Source organism: Parambassis ranga, chromosome 4 (assembly GCF_900634625.1).
Source record: "Parambassis ranga chromosome 4, fParRan2.1, whole genome shotgun sequence".
NCBI lineage: Eukaryota > Metazoa > Chordata > Actinopteri > Ambassidae > Parambassis > Parambassis ranga.
In genome coordinates, this window is record NC_041025.1 from 18,786,738 (window position 1) to 18,803,861 (window position 17,124).

Consider the following 17,124-nt stretch of genomic DNA (forward strand, 5'->3'; position numbering starts at 1 on the left):
TTAACCCTCTGGCACAAAAAAACTTCAGGAACTGGGTTCAAGCTTCGACCCACAACAAGGCTTGTTTATTTGTGTGGTTAACGACCCACAGCCAGAGCAGGAAGGCTAACAGATACCCCTCATGTCAAAGACTGAAATCGAGCCCTGGGGTTGAAGATGAGATGAGATGACAGCAGATGGTGCCAGTCGATGGATGTGTGCTCTGACTGACACACCAGCAGACAGACAGAAGATGAGGGTGGGAAAAGTGCATGTTGTGGCGGATAATGCATTCAGTGTCATTAGTGTCACATACACACACACACCATGGCTCCCATGCACAGCCTGTCAACACTGTCATGTTTAAAAAAGTAAATAAATAAAAACACAAGCTCCTCTTGCACAGTAAGAGGAGGGAGGAGACAGATGAACAGTGAGGGTGTTGCTGCCTTTACAGCAAGTGTCCCCAGCAGGGGCAGACAGCTGATATTGTCTGCAGATGTTAATGGGTTGGATGTATTTTTTGAAACAAAAGCCAAGAGAGCAAAAGGATGCCCGCAGCTAGCAAAAAAAAAATGAGTGTGAATAAAAATAACGAAAAAGATAAACAACATGAGCAGGGCCAAGCAGGAACTGTTTAGCCACCTACCTCCCAGCCAGTACTCTGTGTGACAAAGAGAATACAGGACACGTGAACGTCAACACATCTACACCACCTCCTCCACACACACACACACACATCCAGGATGTAACAAGGAGAATGTCTTGAAACTAATCCAGGTTACAAAGTTGTTGAGCTAGAGAACAGAGCGTCTGAATCTGACAAAAATATACTCTGCACACCGGACAACCGTAACCTGATGTCATCACTGTGAGTCATACAACCAGCCTTAAAGCAAAAAAAACAAAACAAAAAAACAACAGCAGCAGTATCTTCCTTCGTGTCAAAATGAGCATGCCTAGTATCAGACATAATGACAATAAATCTATCAGAAGTACAGGATTCAAAATGGCAAATAACATCATGCAAAGCTGTGTCTGTGTAAGGCCGGTGTGTAGGCAGCAGCATTACATATCCTGTGTTGTCTCGGCCGAGACGTGGTGAATGCAAATTACTCTGAGGCACTGCAGATGAGAGGCTTTGCTCCGTGTATCCTTTGTGCTGCATGACCTTGTTAACATAAAATCCTGCAGGGAGGATCTCAACCCTCTACACTGACTCATTAATGTGAGCACTGATGTGTAAGGAAGAAAGTGCACTTGTGGAAAAAGTTCATGACTCTGACCGAACTTCTCATTTTTTTAATATTGACCTTAAAACATGCTGTTCAGTTATGATTTGAGACTGACAACATTTAATGGATTTTCACGAAAACAAAATTATAGGATCTCTTTTGCTACTTGTGTTAATACAAATTCAAGCTAGGAGGTCTGCTTTGAGTGTGTGTGTGTGTGTGTGTGTGTGTGTGCGTGTGTGTTTACCTGATGAACAATTTTGCCAAAGGCTTCTTGTAGTTTACCATGAATGGTTGAGAGCTTCTTTGCATCCCTGTTAGCTTCGTGAATAGGGATCAGAACCTTGTACACTTCGTTCACAGCCTCATACATGCCAGCCTAAAAGCAAAGGAGCAACCATCAGTGGAGTACAATCTGTTGTACATTTAACAGTTAGATGAGGATAGCCAGTTGCTCCATGTCAAGTCATCAATTTATTTTCCTCACCATGGAGAACGAGGCAGCAGCCTGCTCCAGCAGACCTACAAGGCCGATTTCAGTGAAGTATTTCCCAGAACAGATGCCCTCCTCATCAGGTGACACCACATCATCAGAGACGGCCGACTCCTCCAGCACGTTTGAAGAAATATTCTGCCGCACATGTGCAGATAGGGGTTCATTAGCAGCCCAGAGGGGAACAGGCACACTCACAAACATCACTACTAGGGCCTTCCTTACCTGGAAGGTGACGCAGCCTACAGGCAGGTACTTGCGGTCCTCCAGCATGCTCAAGTATTCTGCAACTAAGGCGGCGCTGTGCACCAGACACTGAGCAGCCTCTGCATGGTTGTTCCTCTCCGAGTGTTTTCCAGCCATGTTCTGGAGCCAGGTCAGCCGCAGATCTGGAGACGTCTGGTAGCCCTTTGCAATCCTTCATGTGACACAAAGACATAAATACCAGAGACAGACGACAAAATACTGATGACTACAGTGGCAAAATACACTTGTAAGCAATCAAAAACTAAACGTGTTGAGAAGTGTGTTCCGTACCTGTACATGAGATCTATCAACATCTCGGGATCTTCTTGGTGCTCCTTCATTTTCACTGTGTCAGACAGGATCATGTGTAGATTAAAGACAAGGTCCTGGACCTGAAAAAAAACATGGAGCTCAGGATAAATGACTGCTTCTTCTGTAGGCTATCATTTTTTTTTTTTTTTAAATGTGGCACATGAAGTGAGTTCATGCCTGGTCAGGGAACGTGGTCTCCCTCAGCTCCAGGTCCTCCTCTGCATAGGTAAGGATGGTCTTTAAAGAGCGACGGAGGAACTCTTCATTAAAATTCTGAGATGTTCCCACCAGTGAGGACAGAGACATGGTCACCTGCATCTTCACTCTCGCAAAGTTCTGAAAATATAAAAGAAGATATACCATTTACCACCTTTCTAGGCAACTCTGGTGGCTAATTTGGGCATTAAGTGAACACAAAATAAGCAGCTTCCTGACTTCTGATGGCTTAAAACATTTTAATCCACATTTATAATTATTTAGTGTTGATATCTTAAAGCTCTGCAGTTGTACTTACGTTGCCAATCTCAAAGTTTTGCCTCATAAGAAGGTAGAGGGAGGCGCTGGCATGGGCTCTGATAGTACTTATACTACTGCTGCAGCTCCTCAGCAGTCGCAAACACAAATCGGCACACTGCTCCGTCTCCTCCTCAAACAGCAGTTCAGGAAACTACACAGAGAAATAAAAAAAATAAAACAAGCCAATTACAAAGGTAAGATGAAACAAGCACACTCAAAACTTAAATAAAAAGTAGAGTTGTCTGACCTTTGACACCAGGGCTCTCTGTGTGGCAAAACAGTGCTGAAGGTAGAGGGCGCTCTGGTTGCAGGCCATGCTGTGAAGCAGCACCTTCAATACACCACCTAGAATACTCTCTTTCGACTCAGTCACTGATACCGTCTACAGGGAGAAAGAAAGTGAACAGCAGAACACACAATAGCACACAAATACATAATATAGCTGATTTAAGTCATTATGTTTTCCTGTTGCATTGATAACTCTTGTGTGCTTGCAATACCTGTACAATGATCTCCAAAGTGTCAAGAATAATTAAATTGGCTTCTGTTGCTAGGTTGCCATCAATAAGGGCTTCGTGCTCCAGCTCTGCTCGTGTCCTACAAACAAGAAACAAAACAGCCATGTGTTAAAAAAATTAACCCCAACAGGGTACCATTAGTGATATGCCAAGGCACCATGTTCAAGCCATTGCATGTAACTACTACATAACTATCAATTAAAAGGAGTCCAGCTGCTTATATAAGGTTAAATACCAAATATGATACAGTGCAAAAGGTTGCACTTAAATATGTTGCTTGATGCATTACATACAGCAACAATACATGCTGTAAGACAGTCAGCCTAAACCTCAAACGTCTATGCTTTGATGAATAAAAGGTTTGAAGACATTAAAGAAACTGCTCATTATTTGTTTTAAGTGAACAGCTAGGTAATCACTGCTCTACCAGAAGAACATTAGCTAAATGCTTTGTGTCCTAATACTAATTTGCATCTAACAAAGTTATAACAAAGTAAAACTAAAATTATGGTTTTCAAAACAACAAGCAAAAAATACACAACATATTTTACTGCTGCAGCAGCAACCAGGGAGACACAAGAGTCAAAACCCCAAAACAAGAAGCACACTGATTAAAAAGCAAAGCAGACCCACCGCAACAGCGACCAACCCCAAGACATACAGTATAAAGTTATCAGGATATACGGACTGATGGGGCAGGGGATTCAAGGCTCAGAGCCAGGATCAGGGAGTCTGTCAGTGCACTGATGTGCATGTGTCATCGTGAAGAAAAAGTTAAAATGGGGGAAATAAATACTAAGGTATCACTGACTGCATCAGTGATAGCACCACTGCTGCGTCTCTCCCAAAATAAAATTGATTAAAATTATTTATATGAATCTACAGTTCATCAGGTTTAGAACTTTCACTTTGTGTCCACTTCAACTGTTTGGTTTTGCACATGCACGACAGTACACCTTAAACGAGGTACTAAAGCAGGGGGTTAACTCAAAAAGGAGCACACAGCAAATGCGATCCATACGATACCTGACTGATCTGTGACTCCTACATAAACACACAGCGACATGAGAGAACAAAGGGAAATTAACAGAAAACAGATACAGGAGACAGAATTCACCAAAGAACAGAATTTAAAATAAAATTCCAATCCAAAAAAAAAAACAGAAAAGCACTATATTTTTGCCATCATGTGACAAAAACACAAAAGCTTAGTCAGTACAGCGCAAAGCTGCTTTAAATAAATCTGATTCTGTTCCTTTGTAAAGCAAAACATATGAAAAAAAAATAATGATGAACAACAACTTTGTGTATTGTATTTCTACTTTCTATGCTTTTGTCTTGTAAAAACAGGATGATATTACAGGATGATCATTACTGTTAAGGAGTTTCATTGGTGCCCTTTAAAACATGTGGTAGCTTTGTTGCATTCTCTTCCACTGTGATGGTTAAAATGGCACCAGACTCATAAATGACTCCTACCAGCTGTTTAACTCAATGCACTAAACTCCCTCGACTTGCATAATGGAAGCTGAAGGAATCTAAAGCGTTTCCATTTCCTTCGTTGAAACACATTTGTTTAGAAATTTGACTTCAAAGAGCAAGGACCCAGAACACTACTTGTTGTGTCTTAAGTGTACCACTTAGTGTTAGGAAATGAACTTAAGAGCATACTTGTCCATCTTTTCACTGTTTTGTCTCCAGTGGGTCATGTCCTTCCTCCATCGCAGGTTCTCCTGACTGCCAAAAGCACTGCCAGATGGACTCCGCTCTAAATGATGGAGAAACATTATTTACTTTTTTATAGTGCTGGCAAAAGAAGCTGCGTGTAAACAGAAAAACGTGACTGCCTGTGGCTGTGTCTATGTCGCCGTCAATAGGTACATGTGCGCAAGAAATAATCAATCGACTACTTGTGCATGTGAAGAAGTATGCGTCCCCCACCTAGCTGTCCTCGGCTGCGTCGCACCATTTCCTGTCTGGCCCCGATGCTGCCCAGTATGGCCTCCTCCAACTTGGCCTTCATATCTTTGGACTTCTTAAAGGTCAGACTGTTCATGCGCTCAAACGCCTTCTTCCCCTGCATGGTGAACACAACATGGGCCTTGTATCCATGAGGATGAGGGTGAATGGATGGACAGAGAACACACAGCAGGGGAAGTTATTTGCAGCACAGCACCCAGCAAGCAAATCAGGTTAGTAGCAAGAAAGCAAGTGTGCAAACAGAGCAAACACATGGCAAAGCAGTAAGTAACAGAAGAGAAATGATGACTGTAGGAAGCAGCCGTTTTATCTCCACAGGAACCAAAGCATATTATTTACAGAGACTGATGAGCACAGTATGCCAGTAATCATTCTCTAAAAGAAGTTTAAATATTCACATTCAGTATGTGAGAATAATCAAATATTTCGAGCACAGAAGAGAGCTGATATTGTTACCTTGTACTCAAAGCAGGAGACACAGAGGTAGAGGAGATCCAGTAGGCGGTTGAGCTGGGACACTGACAGGTCTGTGAACCACTTCTGTAACACCATCTCATCTGCGTTCTTCAGCACCCACAGCAGACAGATCAGGAGGCTGCGACTCGACTCGGCTGAAAAGCTTCCGTGCTGGCGACTCGCCTGGAGAGATGAATCAAGAGGAATCAATGTGGAAAACTCTCTAATCTGCAAGTCTGCCTCACATCCATTGCTATGTCCTCTTGAACAGGAAATTACCTGCGAGTTGAGCAAGAAGCTGCTTGGCCGGGACATTGGTGATGCTGTGGAAGTGCCTGCAATTGCCATGGCAACAGTCTGACTGATCAGGCTGTTGCCCTCTGCCTCTGCCTCTTCGCCGCTGCCGCCCACCGCCGCCCCCTGGGGACCGCCGGGCCGGCCCCACTGGTTATGGGACTCTATTAGTACAAAAAGAAAGAAAAAAAAAAGAAATGACAAGGTTACTGGAATTGGAACACTACAGGACAAAGAAAAGTGAAGAACTAAATGTATTTCTTAGTGATGCCTAAGAGCTGGAAATAACAGGAGCATGTAGTGGATTTAAAAACCTATAATAACTGTAGGGTGCTTTTACATACAAACATTAAGTTGAGTGCTATGAGGCCAAATTCAATCGGTGAGCAGTTAGTCGGTACATTATGTTAGGGGTCAACATCCTTTGCAGGTGAACTTTTAGGTTCCAGGGGAAATGTTAGTAAAGGTCAAAATATAACCCCACAGATGGATTTGTTTGAAAAGGCATTTGGCATTTTGCCACATTAAGCAGGAGGAGAAAGTCTGCCAAAATGTTCTTCTGTGCCGCTGTTACACAAATCAGCTCCTAATTTTGTTTGAGTTACGAGAAATCAGAGCAGAACAGCAAAAAAAAACAGACAGAAAGGCCAGATTTTGTATCAAGAATTAATGAGTTGAATAAAATGACATAACTTATATGATTTGGCATCTTCTGTACCTGTAAAGTCGTGGAGCTGTGGCAGCGTTTCCATGACAATGCCAATGAGAGGCAGGTAGAGCATGGCGACGCGGGCCTTGACTTCAGGGTCGGCATAACGTGGGTCAGAATCGTGGCTTGACAGTAGGTTGTGGACGACACTCACCACTTTCTTATGTAGACCAAACATCCTACAGTCAAACAGTAAAAGTAAGAAAAACTTTAACACATGTTATTTTAACACTAATTCACATTGTATTGAATATTCACACCTACCCTTCATTGTCTGGGTCCAGTATTACTGACAGCTCAGACAGCACTAGTCCAGCCAGATAATGTTGTTCTCTGAAGGGGACAGACAGCTCAAACATGTTGGCTATCTTCTGGTCCTGAACATGTGTGGAGAACCCAGAGCTCTGTTGGGGAATAGAAGGATATTCAGGTCCCTTTATGGTAAACACCAGAGATGACTGTGACAAGACAATGTACACTCTGACTCCATCTCCTTGTCTGACCTGCGAAGTTGCTGAGGACACAGAGGGTGAAGGCGATGCAGGCGGGGTCAGCAGACTGCAGGGCAAATTGAGGGTGACGTAGTGTTCGTGGCTGGAAACAATTCTTAAAAAATCAAGCCTCAAGGACTCCAAGGTTGGGTTCTGCAGAGTGTAGAGCTTGGTGGACACCTAGAGAAAGGCAACACACATTTTGAAATGCATCTTCAAATGAAAATGTGGTGAAGCACACATTCTCTGTAAGAGAAGCTGGAAATCACTATAAATCTTAACATAATCTAAAATCCAATACATCACAAAAGAAAAACAAAACACAAAGCTATACCTGTTTCCAGTACGCCCTAATTAGGGTAAAGACAAACCCTCGGTCCATGACTGACAGCAAGTCATTGAGAAAGAAGGCCAGACTTGTGTTTAGCCTCTCCACCAGCTCCAGATCCTGAACAGTGATAACAAAAAAAATCATAAATCTCAGCTTACTGCACCATATTATAATATCAAGATGCATTAAATCATTCTTCTTTTAATTTATATACTACTGATTTCACAACAGCGATAATTAGGAAATGTCTTATGTACTACTGAAATCCTTCAACCCTTGTCTGAGATAATGATTTACCTTCTGGAAACGAGACACAATGTCACCAGCGATGGTGCTGACCAGAGCTGTGATGTCATCCATGAAGCGTTCAGGGAAGCGGTTCTTCCTGGGTGACTCCAAGCGTTCGGTGAAATAAAGGTGGTGGATGATGCTCTTCACCTGCGATTGGAGCGTTTAAGCTAGCGTCGTGTGCTTCACAGAACATATGTTTTCTTATGTCAACATTTTGTTTCCTACCATGAGCTCAAAGAAAAACCAGGCCTGCTGCAAGGCGCCTTCCCGGACGCTCCCACTGCTCACCACCCACTGGAGAGCCAACTCCTCATGGAAGAGCTGAGACAGAAATTCAAAATGCACAGAGATCCGACAGGTGGAGAGGGAAGGACACAGGAGGAGAGGGAGACAGAAAGCAATGGAGCCAGAGAGAGATAATGTGAGGCACCAGAAAAATCTTTTTCACTAAAAGTACACAGTCTACATGTTGTAGACAGGATTATAAAATGTATTTATTTATGGAGGTTATGACATGAAATAAGCAGTGGCTTAAGTGGCTAGAGATTTATTTAATTTATTTTTTTCATGGGATCTTACTTTAAAACCTCTGTACTGTGAAGTCTGACTGATAAGTCAGTGGTCTCAGGTAGAAGGAGGCGAGTTTTAAGTAACTAAGTAAAAATTTCTCAGCACTGTCTGAGAAAATACAAAACTCTGCAGCCAGTTTGTTCACGATGGCGTATGAAAGCACACCATCTCCTTCCGTTACTGTAATGTTCTTATGGTCCTCCATGGCTTTGAGCCCTTGAGACTGACAGTGATTACTGCACAAAGGTTTTTCATTTTCATAGACTTGGCTGGGTTTAAGTATTAATTTATCCCAAAAACAGAAATACCCCAAAAGACTGCTGACTTTAAACTTTCTGCATAATTATTCAACTGCACACAAATGAGCTGTATAACTCCTCTCCTTTAACCTTAGGCCAAAAACTTCTCAATCAACCTGTGCATTCTATAAACGAGACAGTAACGCAGTCCAGTAAAGCTCCTTCGTCTCCAACTCTGAAAATGAACTTCATTAACGACAAAGTGAGGTTACAGATACAGGTTTCTAACTCGGAAATATTTAAAATAGATTCGAAATAAGAAAAAAAATCTTCTTAATGTGTGCAACACCATGCAAACTACAATGTTTTTGTAACCTTCTGCTAATACTATTTTAAGTTTTTATTTATTTGAAATGTTCGCTTTTTCAATTAGAAGGGAAACCAAAATATCTTTTTTTTGGACAACATAAAAGAATTACTGTTTTTAATTTCACCAAAAATATTGCTAATAGATAGAATTTACCTATTCTGATTTAGTTTTAGTTGGTCTGGCTAACACACTGACTCTTGTCCAGAGTCTGGAAAGTCTTCCTTAATCTTGTTGACATAATGGAGATAAGAAAGGTGCATGACCTGACCGATAACTAAATTTAGATGTATATGACTTCAGTGCTGCCGACATTGTCTGTCAATCGTGTCATGTCTCACAAACAACTAAATTAAACCTGACCTTCTGAGGATGGACTGAGAACAGTTTCTGAAAGTTACATTAACTGTCCGCTTATTGGTGCAATATCTTCTGTGGCATCATAGCACTTAACTGATTGAACAGTAGTGTACTGTCCGAGTTAAAGGTGTAAAATGAATGAAGACTTCTCAGAACATGGACACAGCTCGCTGTTAGCCAGACTACAACCAACATTCAATTCATGTCACATGAAAAAAAAAATATTTGTTGACAAATCCAGAAGAGGCAGAGCAGCGACATACAGCATCCAACAAGACATCACAACAACCAAACACGACATCAACCATATCCAGAGGCACACATCCACAGACAAGACAGGTGAAGAGGCGAAAAAGAGGTGGTTGGGGTTGCCTCCTCCCAAAGTGCAAGTGGCTCTACCTTTTTTGTGGGCAACCGTCCTGTTAAAGTTTGCAAGAAACTGGCGCTCTCAGTGTGCGAAGACATGCGATTGCCACAGCGCTCCATGGCCTATGAGTGGGATGAATGGAACGGTGACAGCAAGGTTAGTGGGGGAGCAACGGGAGCGTGGGGTTGCACCTTTTTTTAACTCGACACATGGGCAGATGTGTGTGCTTCATCACACACACATGCCACCCCACACTCACATGCACACTATACACATTTCTGTGATCAGTCACACACACTTTTCATACATGGAGACACAAAAACAATCAGACAGAGGACAGGGCCACAACACTTAAAAAGTATTGTACCCCTAATCTAAAACTAGGTGCTTCAAGGTAGAGATGCAAAATGGCTGCATAAAGGACTGTCATGTATGACACAAGTTTGATATTTTTTTCCTGATTGTACAGGGACTGTTCAATTATGCACCATGCTGCATCTCAACAGGTGAACACAATACACTTAGAAGACATAAAATGGCAAAACTATTCTATATTAGCAAAGCTGTTATTACTAACAAAAACTAAACTAACGTTCTGTCACAGGTTAAATGCTGATAATGTACAAACTATGTCCGTTAACTGCCGTAATCTAGGTTTGATTCTATGACAATATCTGATATGTACATTATTTAAGCTAAAAAATGTGGTGACAAAAAAACATGACAAAGGACATAACATCAAATGAAGATCAAAAGTGAAGCAGACAGACAAGACCTTACATATATTATGTAAATACTCATTCATTCTCACAGATATGCCATGCTCCAGTGACAAAATGAATGTTATGTAGGGTTAGCAAGAAGTCATACAGATAAACTAGCTGTGAGTGAAGGAAGTGCAGACAGGAGGAAATGAAATTCTAAATGTTGTCTACTCTACTGCATGGGGATGATTTGTAACACTACTCTTTTTCTCTATCACCCCAACAATCCTCTGTGAAATGTATACACACAGAAAAATCATTTCTCTGTTTTAGGTTTAGCCATAGGTGTCCACTGCAAACCTAAAAATAGAGGGTGAATCTGACATGGAAGGAAGGGGAGGTCAGAAAATGTCTAAGAAATTGCTGCCTCCTTACATGAAATGAGGTCTCAGTTCATCACTGGCATTGCAATATCTGGATGTCTGACTACTTTTTCATGCAAGTAATGAGAAAAAGAGCAGTGTTAGCTTTGGTAAGCTAAGAGGGATGACAACTATGTCTCACAGCAGGAGGGTCATGGAGGCGGCTGTGACTCCCATGTGTGGGCTCATGGGAGGGTTGTGATTAAAGGTTTAACAGAATACTGTAATATTCTGAAGTTTTGGTCTTTTATGTCTTAGGCTGGCCACATTCTCTGGTTAAGAAACCTCTCAAAACAGACACTTAGCCAAAAATTGTGCCTTATAATGGTAGAAGTATCTAAATATATATAAAACAATTTCATATTCCAACAATAATCTTTCTATCTATCCAGCAAAGCACACAAACAAACCAAAACTCAAAATATTCCAGTATCCCTAAATGTGAATAAGGTTGTTTTTGTAGTGAGGCGTAAGTGGAGGACGGGGGCATTCATAAACCACCTGCATGGTTTCTGGCGCGGACCCAGGGCTGGATCCCCAGGGGGCACTCTTACAGCCCATGGTGTGCACCCACGAGTTGGAGCGGTCTAAGCCCTAGGGGGGGCCAAGGTCATAGGACACAAGGCAGGCAGGAAGCAAGGGAACAAGCGAGCAGCACGGGGAAAGGAGGAGGAGGGAAGGAATAATGACAAGTTAAAGAGGTTCAAAGGTCAGGACTGTTGGAAGATGCCAAGAGCCCAAAAAGGTTAGCTGAATTAATAAAAATGCAAATCATCACCACGGAGGACCAAATCACAAAGGTTCTCTGTCTCCCTTTCTCTTTCTATCTAACATCCTCTCCCAGAGAGACAGGAGAAAAAAGGTTTAGTTTAGTATTAGCAGCAAAGGGAACATTCACCAAAAAGGGCTGCATTCATCATATCATAATTACACAGTACACAAAGACCATTAGAAAGATACATCATTCACTCACTGCTCATGTACTTTTTGGGTTAAATAAAAAATGTTTTAAGTGGGGAATCACAAATTATACAAGATGAAATACATGAGAACAGATAAAATGAAATCAAAACGAACAAAGAAAGCTGATAAAGACTGAAACAGCTGTTAATGCCTTTAAAAAGATACATGACAATATCCTATTGTATCTTATCGACAGCACCTGCTTTACTAATTAGACAGTAAACTAAGGGCAATGTGTGCTTTTCACAACCTGCACACATGGACCATTGTTTGTACATGCACCTGTGTGACTGTGTGTGACAGGTTGCTGTTACAGCGGTTAGAGATAAGATGTCCAAGCTCATGTGTAAGCATTAGCTATACAGTTTACATGTTGATAAAAAAGGTCTCCATGGGTCACTGTTCACTTGGAGGCCTTGTGTGGGTTAAGGAAGATGGATTCTGTACCTAACTACCTTACATTAGCCGGTCTACTACACATTGCAAGTCAATAAGTGCTACTAGATTATACCATAATAAATAATTAACTACAATATCAAACATCCACGTGTGAACAAGCTAAAGTGTGCTCAGGGCTGCAAAAGCCCAAAAAACATCAATATCAATTATAGAAATAAAAGGCTTGTGTAAGTGTTTGACGACCTTACCTTGCTGCCAATGATGGAGCGAACCTCATCGTCAGGAGAAGTGGGCGTACCAGAGATGTCAGGGTTGCTGTTGCTAAGGCTACGGGAGCGGTTGAGATTGAGACTGGCTGGCCGAACGGCTGAGCGAGCCATGGTGGCATAGTGAACCGAACCACCCAACCCTCCGGGGCCTGAGGAAAACAAAAAGGAAAGAAAAACTGGTCAACTGGGATGCACCCTAATCATATGGTGGTGTTCCTGCAAGCTAAGAAAAGTAGTTTATACAATCTACCAAATGTCAAATACTCTGGGGATACTACTGCACACACTCATATGTACAATACTGGACCATATCTACCTGATAAGGATGAGTTGGGGTCTGTGTTGCAGGCAGAACACAAAATGGATGTGGAAGGAAAAAAAAAAAAGCAAAACATAAAAAGAAATTGAAGATGAAAAATTGCAGGCAGGTTTGGTCAACCCAGTCAAGACCGAATAAGGTTGAGATGGGGGTTTGATAAAATTAAAAGTAGAAAACAGAAACAGAATCGAGAAAAACACAAGGACATTAACTGCATTAAGAACCTTACCTGGTGAAGGTGAGTTGGGGTCGGTGCTGGGTAAGCGGAAGACGTAGTGGATGTATGAGGACAGCAGGCTGTTTCGGCCATGCATGTCCTGGCTGGTGTCCAGGTACTTGTGAAGCCGGTTCACTATGGCTGCCATGACTTCAAAACATGCTTGGCCTAGATTCACTAAACACACACACACACACACACACGAGTATTAATGATAGTGTTACAGTGCAGAACACACTGGGCACTGTAAAAGTAAATGGATGCATTAAACTATGAACTTTGAATTGCAGAGGTCACAGAAACTCATATGGAGACCTTTAGGTGGTGCATTTGGTACTTAGCAAGACTTAACATATTTGCTTCTAAGTCATTTTGTGATACCCCTCAATTTTAATCTAGTATCATACCTATCTGTCCGGCAATGACCGGTGGCCGCACAACAAGCAGCACCAACTTGTCCAGTAGTAGGTGAAGGAATCTAACAACTGGTTCCAGCTGGGAAGAGTTGAGTGCAGCAATGCTGGACTTGAGCTCAGCTTCGAGATTGTTCTCCATGATGCGCATGTCTCCTATCCTGACTGGGAACATGTGCTCATCCAGAGCATGTACCAATGCGAAGAACTTATCCAGGTACTGGTCCTGGAAGGGCAGAGGGAGGGAGAAAGAGAGAGGTGGAAGATTTGTTGGTAAACCAATGCAGAAAAGGGAATATAAATAGGAAGGGAGCCAGAAGAAGTGGGAAGGGGGCACTCGACAAACAAAAGTGTGCTTGGATCTACTACCTGTCTTAAAGCAGGCAAGTTGGCTCACTCAGTAAAAACTGCAAAACGAACATTACTACAAGAACACAGGAGGATTCAGTGGGTCTAATCTGTGCCAGGAGCAGTGATTTATGAGCACATTAGTCCCAGTTTGGCTCCGTGGGACCACAGTCAAGACCTCTACACCACAGCTGACACAGAGATGGAGTAGACCTCAGTAAATTACTGGAGAGGAACGATTCACCTACTAATGAACTGGTGCCTGGGAGGAATTATGGCCTGTGAGAGCACTGCATGGCTGTTTTAACTTTAATTGAAATTTCAAATTATTACCAAAGTGTTGTCTATGTAAATAATTCTATGGCAATCAATATTACAAAAAAAGCTGTTGAACTTGAAATTAGATAAGAGGCTATGACAAAACACTTGCAGCTAATGGGTAGTAGGAAAGAGAGCAATTACCTGTGTGTGGATGGTTGAAACAGCTACAACTTCCACGTTGAATACCCCTCGATGGTTATCCACCCACTTCATTCCCGGGAGAGGAACCTGTAATACAGCGAAGTCAGAGTAAATCTGGGCTGCACTGGCGAAGAGAAGGGCCATAGAAAAATATATGTGTTCATTATCCACCTCACCTAACATTTAGTAAGTTTCCCTGTGTTTTAAAATATTTATTATCCCCAAAAGTGTCTGTAGCACACAAATCCACTCCATGCATGAAACATTAATGAGTGTATAGTCAGACAAATGCTGTAACTCCCTGTTTTGACTCTCAGTAAATGACTCTCAGTTTTCAGTCTTTGTTTTTTTTTTTTTTAATGTGTCTTACATCTGGGGAGAGAACAGAGTAGGATTGTGGAGGCTTTTCCAGAGACACTGGCAGACAGAAGTGCCCCGTTCGCAGACGCCCATTCTGTAACATTGGGATCCACTAGAAGAAGAAACAGATTCACATTCACACACATCATTAATTATTCTTTCAATATATTTAAATGTTTGTCTGTGGCGCATTCAAGTCACATTTTTACCCATTTAAAGAATAAAAGAGGTTTATTTGTCATAAACGCAGTATTGACAAGGGGGTCACATGACAAGCCCATGCATTATAATAGTTTTACCTACCGTGTATCCCACAGGTGTCTCCAGTGGTGTGTTCTGCTTCTGCTGGCAGCTGACATGGTAAAATGTGAAGAGGATGTGATGGTGGTCTGACAGAGAGGCAGGGAGCTTGATCTTGACCTCATCATGAAAATCAGGAGATCTGCAGAAACAATTGAACATATTCATTAGGACAGGCATCCTACCCAGTATGGATTTGTTTCCAAGCTACATGTTAAGTCATACGGTTCTGCCTGGCATCTGGCCCTCAGTTCACACAACTGGCTGCTCTAATTATATCCACGCCGATTATGGATCTGCCACTGTGAGCAGGCTATAGAACCCAAACGACCCACAGTGAGTGTGCTATTCTCTGTCATCTCCCCGCTCTGGGGTCATCATATCTAATAAAAATACAGTACATATTTGTGAATGAGGATTAAGGCAGTATCCGGTGTCCTGAGTCAACCTTTGTGTTGACTTGAGAATATTTGTTCAGAGTAGTTAAGTATTCTAAATAGAGGAATTATATAACACATTATAATTTACTTGAGCTGAATTCTTTAACGTCCCACAGGAGAAAACTCTCTCTGCAGATCAGATCCCAGAAACAGACAACCCACAACTACAGCAGGCCAATAAACAAATCCACTAGGATTGCCTTCAAGACAGAAATAACCAAAACTGCATAAAAGGGGTCACAGAAGGGCCCTCTTCTCATGGGAACACACATTTTGGTTCTGGACAAGAACCGGAAAAATCCTAAAGGAGAAGCACTAGGCACAATTTAAAAGCTTGACTCAACTTATTCCCAAAATAGTGGCATTAAAGGTAGGATAAGGGGCAATGCTTTTGTATATAGCTACCACAATGGTCCTCATTGAAAAAAACAAACACGCTTACCTGTTATGGTACACAACTGCAGTGTAGGCTTCTTTTGAGAAATCTGCACAACTTGACTTCCCAAATATTACCTGAAAAAGAGTAATATGACAGTAACATCTATGTCCGACTAACTGTAACCTGGCTAAGACATTGCATTTACAGGGTGGCAGGATAAGGTGTTCATAAAGTAATGGCATACCGGCATTGCATTGTTTGGATCCTCCCCATTCATAAATTGTACTTTCACCGTGATGTTGCGGGCGGAGCCTTGACGGTTGGCAAAGTTAAGACTCTGAGGGTTCACGTACAGGAGATTCCTGAGAAAAGAAAGAGAAAACAATGAAGATCAGGCATTTTTTCCACACTGCAGCACAGAGGCACAACAAAACCTACACAGCAGAGACTTTGAAGCAAAAATTGCTTTTAAAGTGAGGGATTTATGAAATTAATACAATCACTGAACTTAAAATCGGTTCAGATTCATTAAAATACCCCAGGCAGCAATTTGATTGTCATTTTGTAGAAGGAAGATAGTAAACAAATAGACAGGTTTAATATCTCATATTATACAGCAGCAAGATTTACTTGATAGGCTGGAGATGCTTTTGTGTGCAAAGACACCTACCTACATGTTACACCCATCCTCACACACTCTACAAAGCCTCATCACTGACCCTTACTTGGTTGTCAATCTGACAAAAACAGTTTTCAAAGATAGGACCACATTTTATCTCACATATACAAACACAGAGACTCACAGAGTTAATACAATTCTAGACAACTATCAACTTTGAAAGTGTTTGACCCAGTTACCAACCTTAGTTACATCACATTCCAAAAACCAAAGGGGCAAGGCCAGCATGGTTGGTAAACCTTATCCTGATTGGTTAATACAGGAGGCTTGGCCTGTCAGTATTCTTTAAAAGTGAAACCTTGATTCAGAACAAGACTGAGGAATGTATGACTCACTATACCTGAAGATGGGTACCACCGGTCAAAAAGATAACTGTGCTTATACCACTGCCTATACTGTGAGTTATTGTGAACTGAACATGTGGCTAAACAATTCTGGTAGAAGTTCTATGCAGTTTAGTATAAATATGACAAACCTTTGAACTATCAGAGTTGTAGTCATGTAACAGGTTAAAAATATATTAAAACAATTTATTGCATATCAACAAACTTTCTCCTGTCATAAACAGTACGGCAGCCCTTGGCTCACTATGCTCGAGTTAAAAATAATAAGGCTGCAAACACATGGCCAGCAAAAGTAATGGTACTACACTGCCAAAAAGGCTGGTTACTAAACTGCTGCTGGGAAGTGGGAGGA

The 17,124-nt window shown here is 41.7% G+C and overlaps 1 protein-coding gene across 20 annotated transcripts in view; it reads right to left on the minus strand.

Annotated features, from left to right (window-relative positions):
- Window positions 1–17,124, minus strand: part of dock7 (dedicator of cytokinesis 7) — a 36,176-nt gene that overhangs the window by 3,964 nt on the left and 15,088 nt on the right. For 2 of the 20 annotated variants that reach the window (XM_028404740.1, XM_028404746.1), the window contains exons 15-44: window positions 15,994–16,111; window positions 15,813–15,883; window positions 14,934–15,072; window positions 14,641–14,742; window positions 14,271–14,357; window positions 13,455–13,686; window positions 13,060–13,224; window positions 12,828–12,848; window positions 12,491–12,660; window positions 9,787–9,876; window positions 8,077–8,172; window positions 7,858–7,998; window positions 7,564–7,677; window positions 7,242–7,409; window positions 7,003–7,142; window positions 6,748–6,917; window positions 6,015–6,193; window positions 5,736–5,918; window positions 5,241–5,400; window positions 4,971–5,067; window positions 4,326–4,343; window positions 3,282–3,378; window positions 3,029–3,163; window positions 2,780–2,932; window positions 2,443–2,601; window positions 2,245–2,345; window positions 1,933–2,125; window positions 1,702–1,845; window positions 1,462–1,593; window positions 629–643 (exon numbers count right to left, since the gene is read on the minus strand). In XM_028404740.1, the coding sequence (XP_028260541.1) occupies window positions 629–643; window positions 1,462–1,593; window positions 1,702–1,845; window positions 1,933–2,125; window positions 2,245–2,345; window positions 2,443–2,601; window positions 2,780–2,932; window positions 3,029–3,163; window positions 3,282–3,378; window positions 4,326–4,343; window positions 4,971–5,067; window positions 5,241–5,400; window positions 5,736–5,918; window positions 6,015–6,193; window positions 6,748–6,917; window positions 7,003–7,142; window positions 7,242–7,409; window positions 7,564–7,677; window positions 7,858–7,998; window positions 8,077–8,172; window positions 9,787–9,876; window positions 12,491–12,660; window positions 12,828–12,848; window positions 13,060–13,224; window positions 13,455–13,686; window positions 14,271–14,357; window positions 14,641–14,742; window positions 14,934–15,072; window positions 15,813–15,883; window positions 15,994–16,111 (3,790 nt within the window). Of the gene's footprint in view, window positions 1–628; window positions 644–1,461; window positions 1,594–1,701; window positions 1,846–1,932; window positions 2,126–2,244; window positions 2,346–2,442; window positions 2,602–2,779; window positions 2,933–3,028; window positions 3,164–3,281; window positions 3,379–4,325; window positions 4,344–4,970; window positions 5,068–5,240; window positions 5,401–5,735; window positions 5,919–6,014; window positions 6,194–6,747; window positions 6,918–7,002; window positions 7,143–7,241; window positions 7,410–7,563; window positions 7,678–7,857; window positions 7,999–8,076; window positions 8,173–9,786; window positions 9,877–11,381; window positions 11,475–12,490; window positions 12,661–12,827; window positions 12,849–13,059; window positions 13,225–13,454; window positions 13,687–14,270; window positions 14,358–14,640; window positions 14,743–14,933; window positions 15,073–15,812; window positions 15,884–15,993; window positions 16,112–17,124 lie in introns of all 20 variants that reach the window. The other 18 variants (XM_028404756.1, XM_028404744.1, XM_028404755.1 and 15 more) reach the window with 18 other exon arrangements.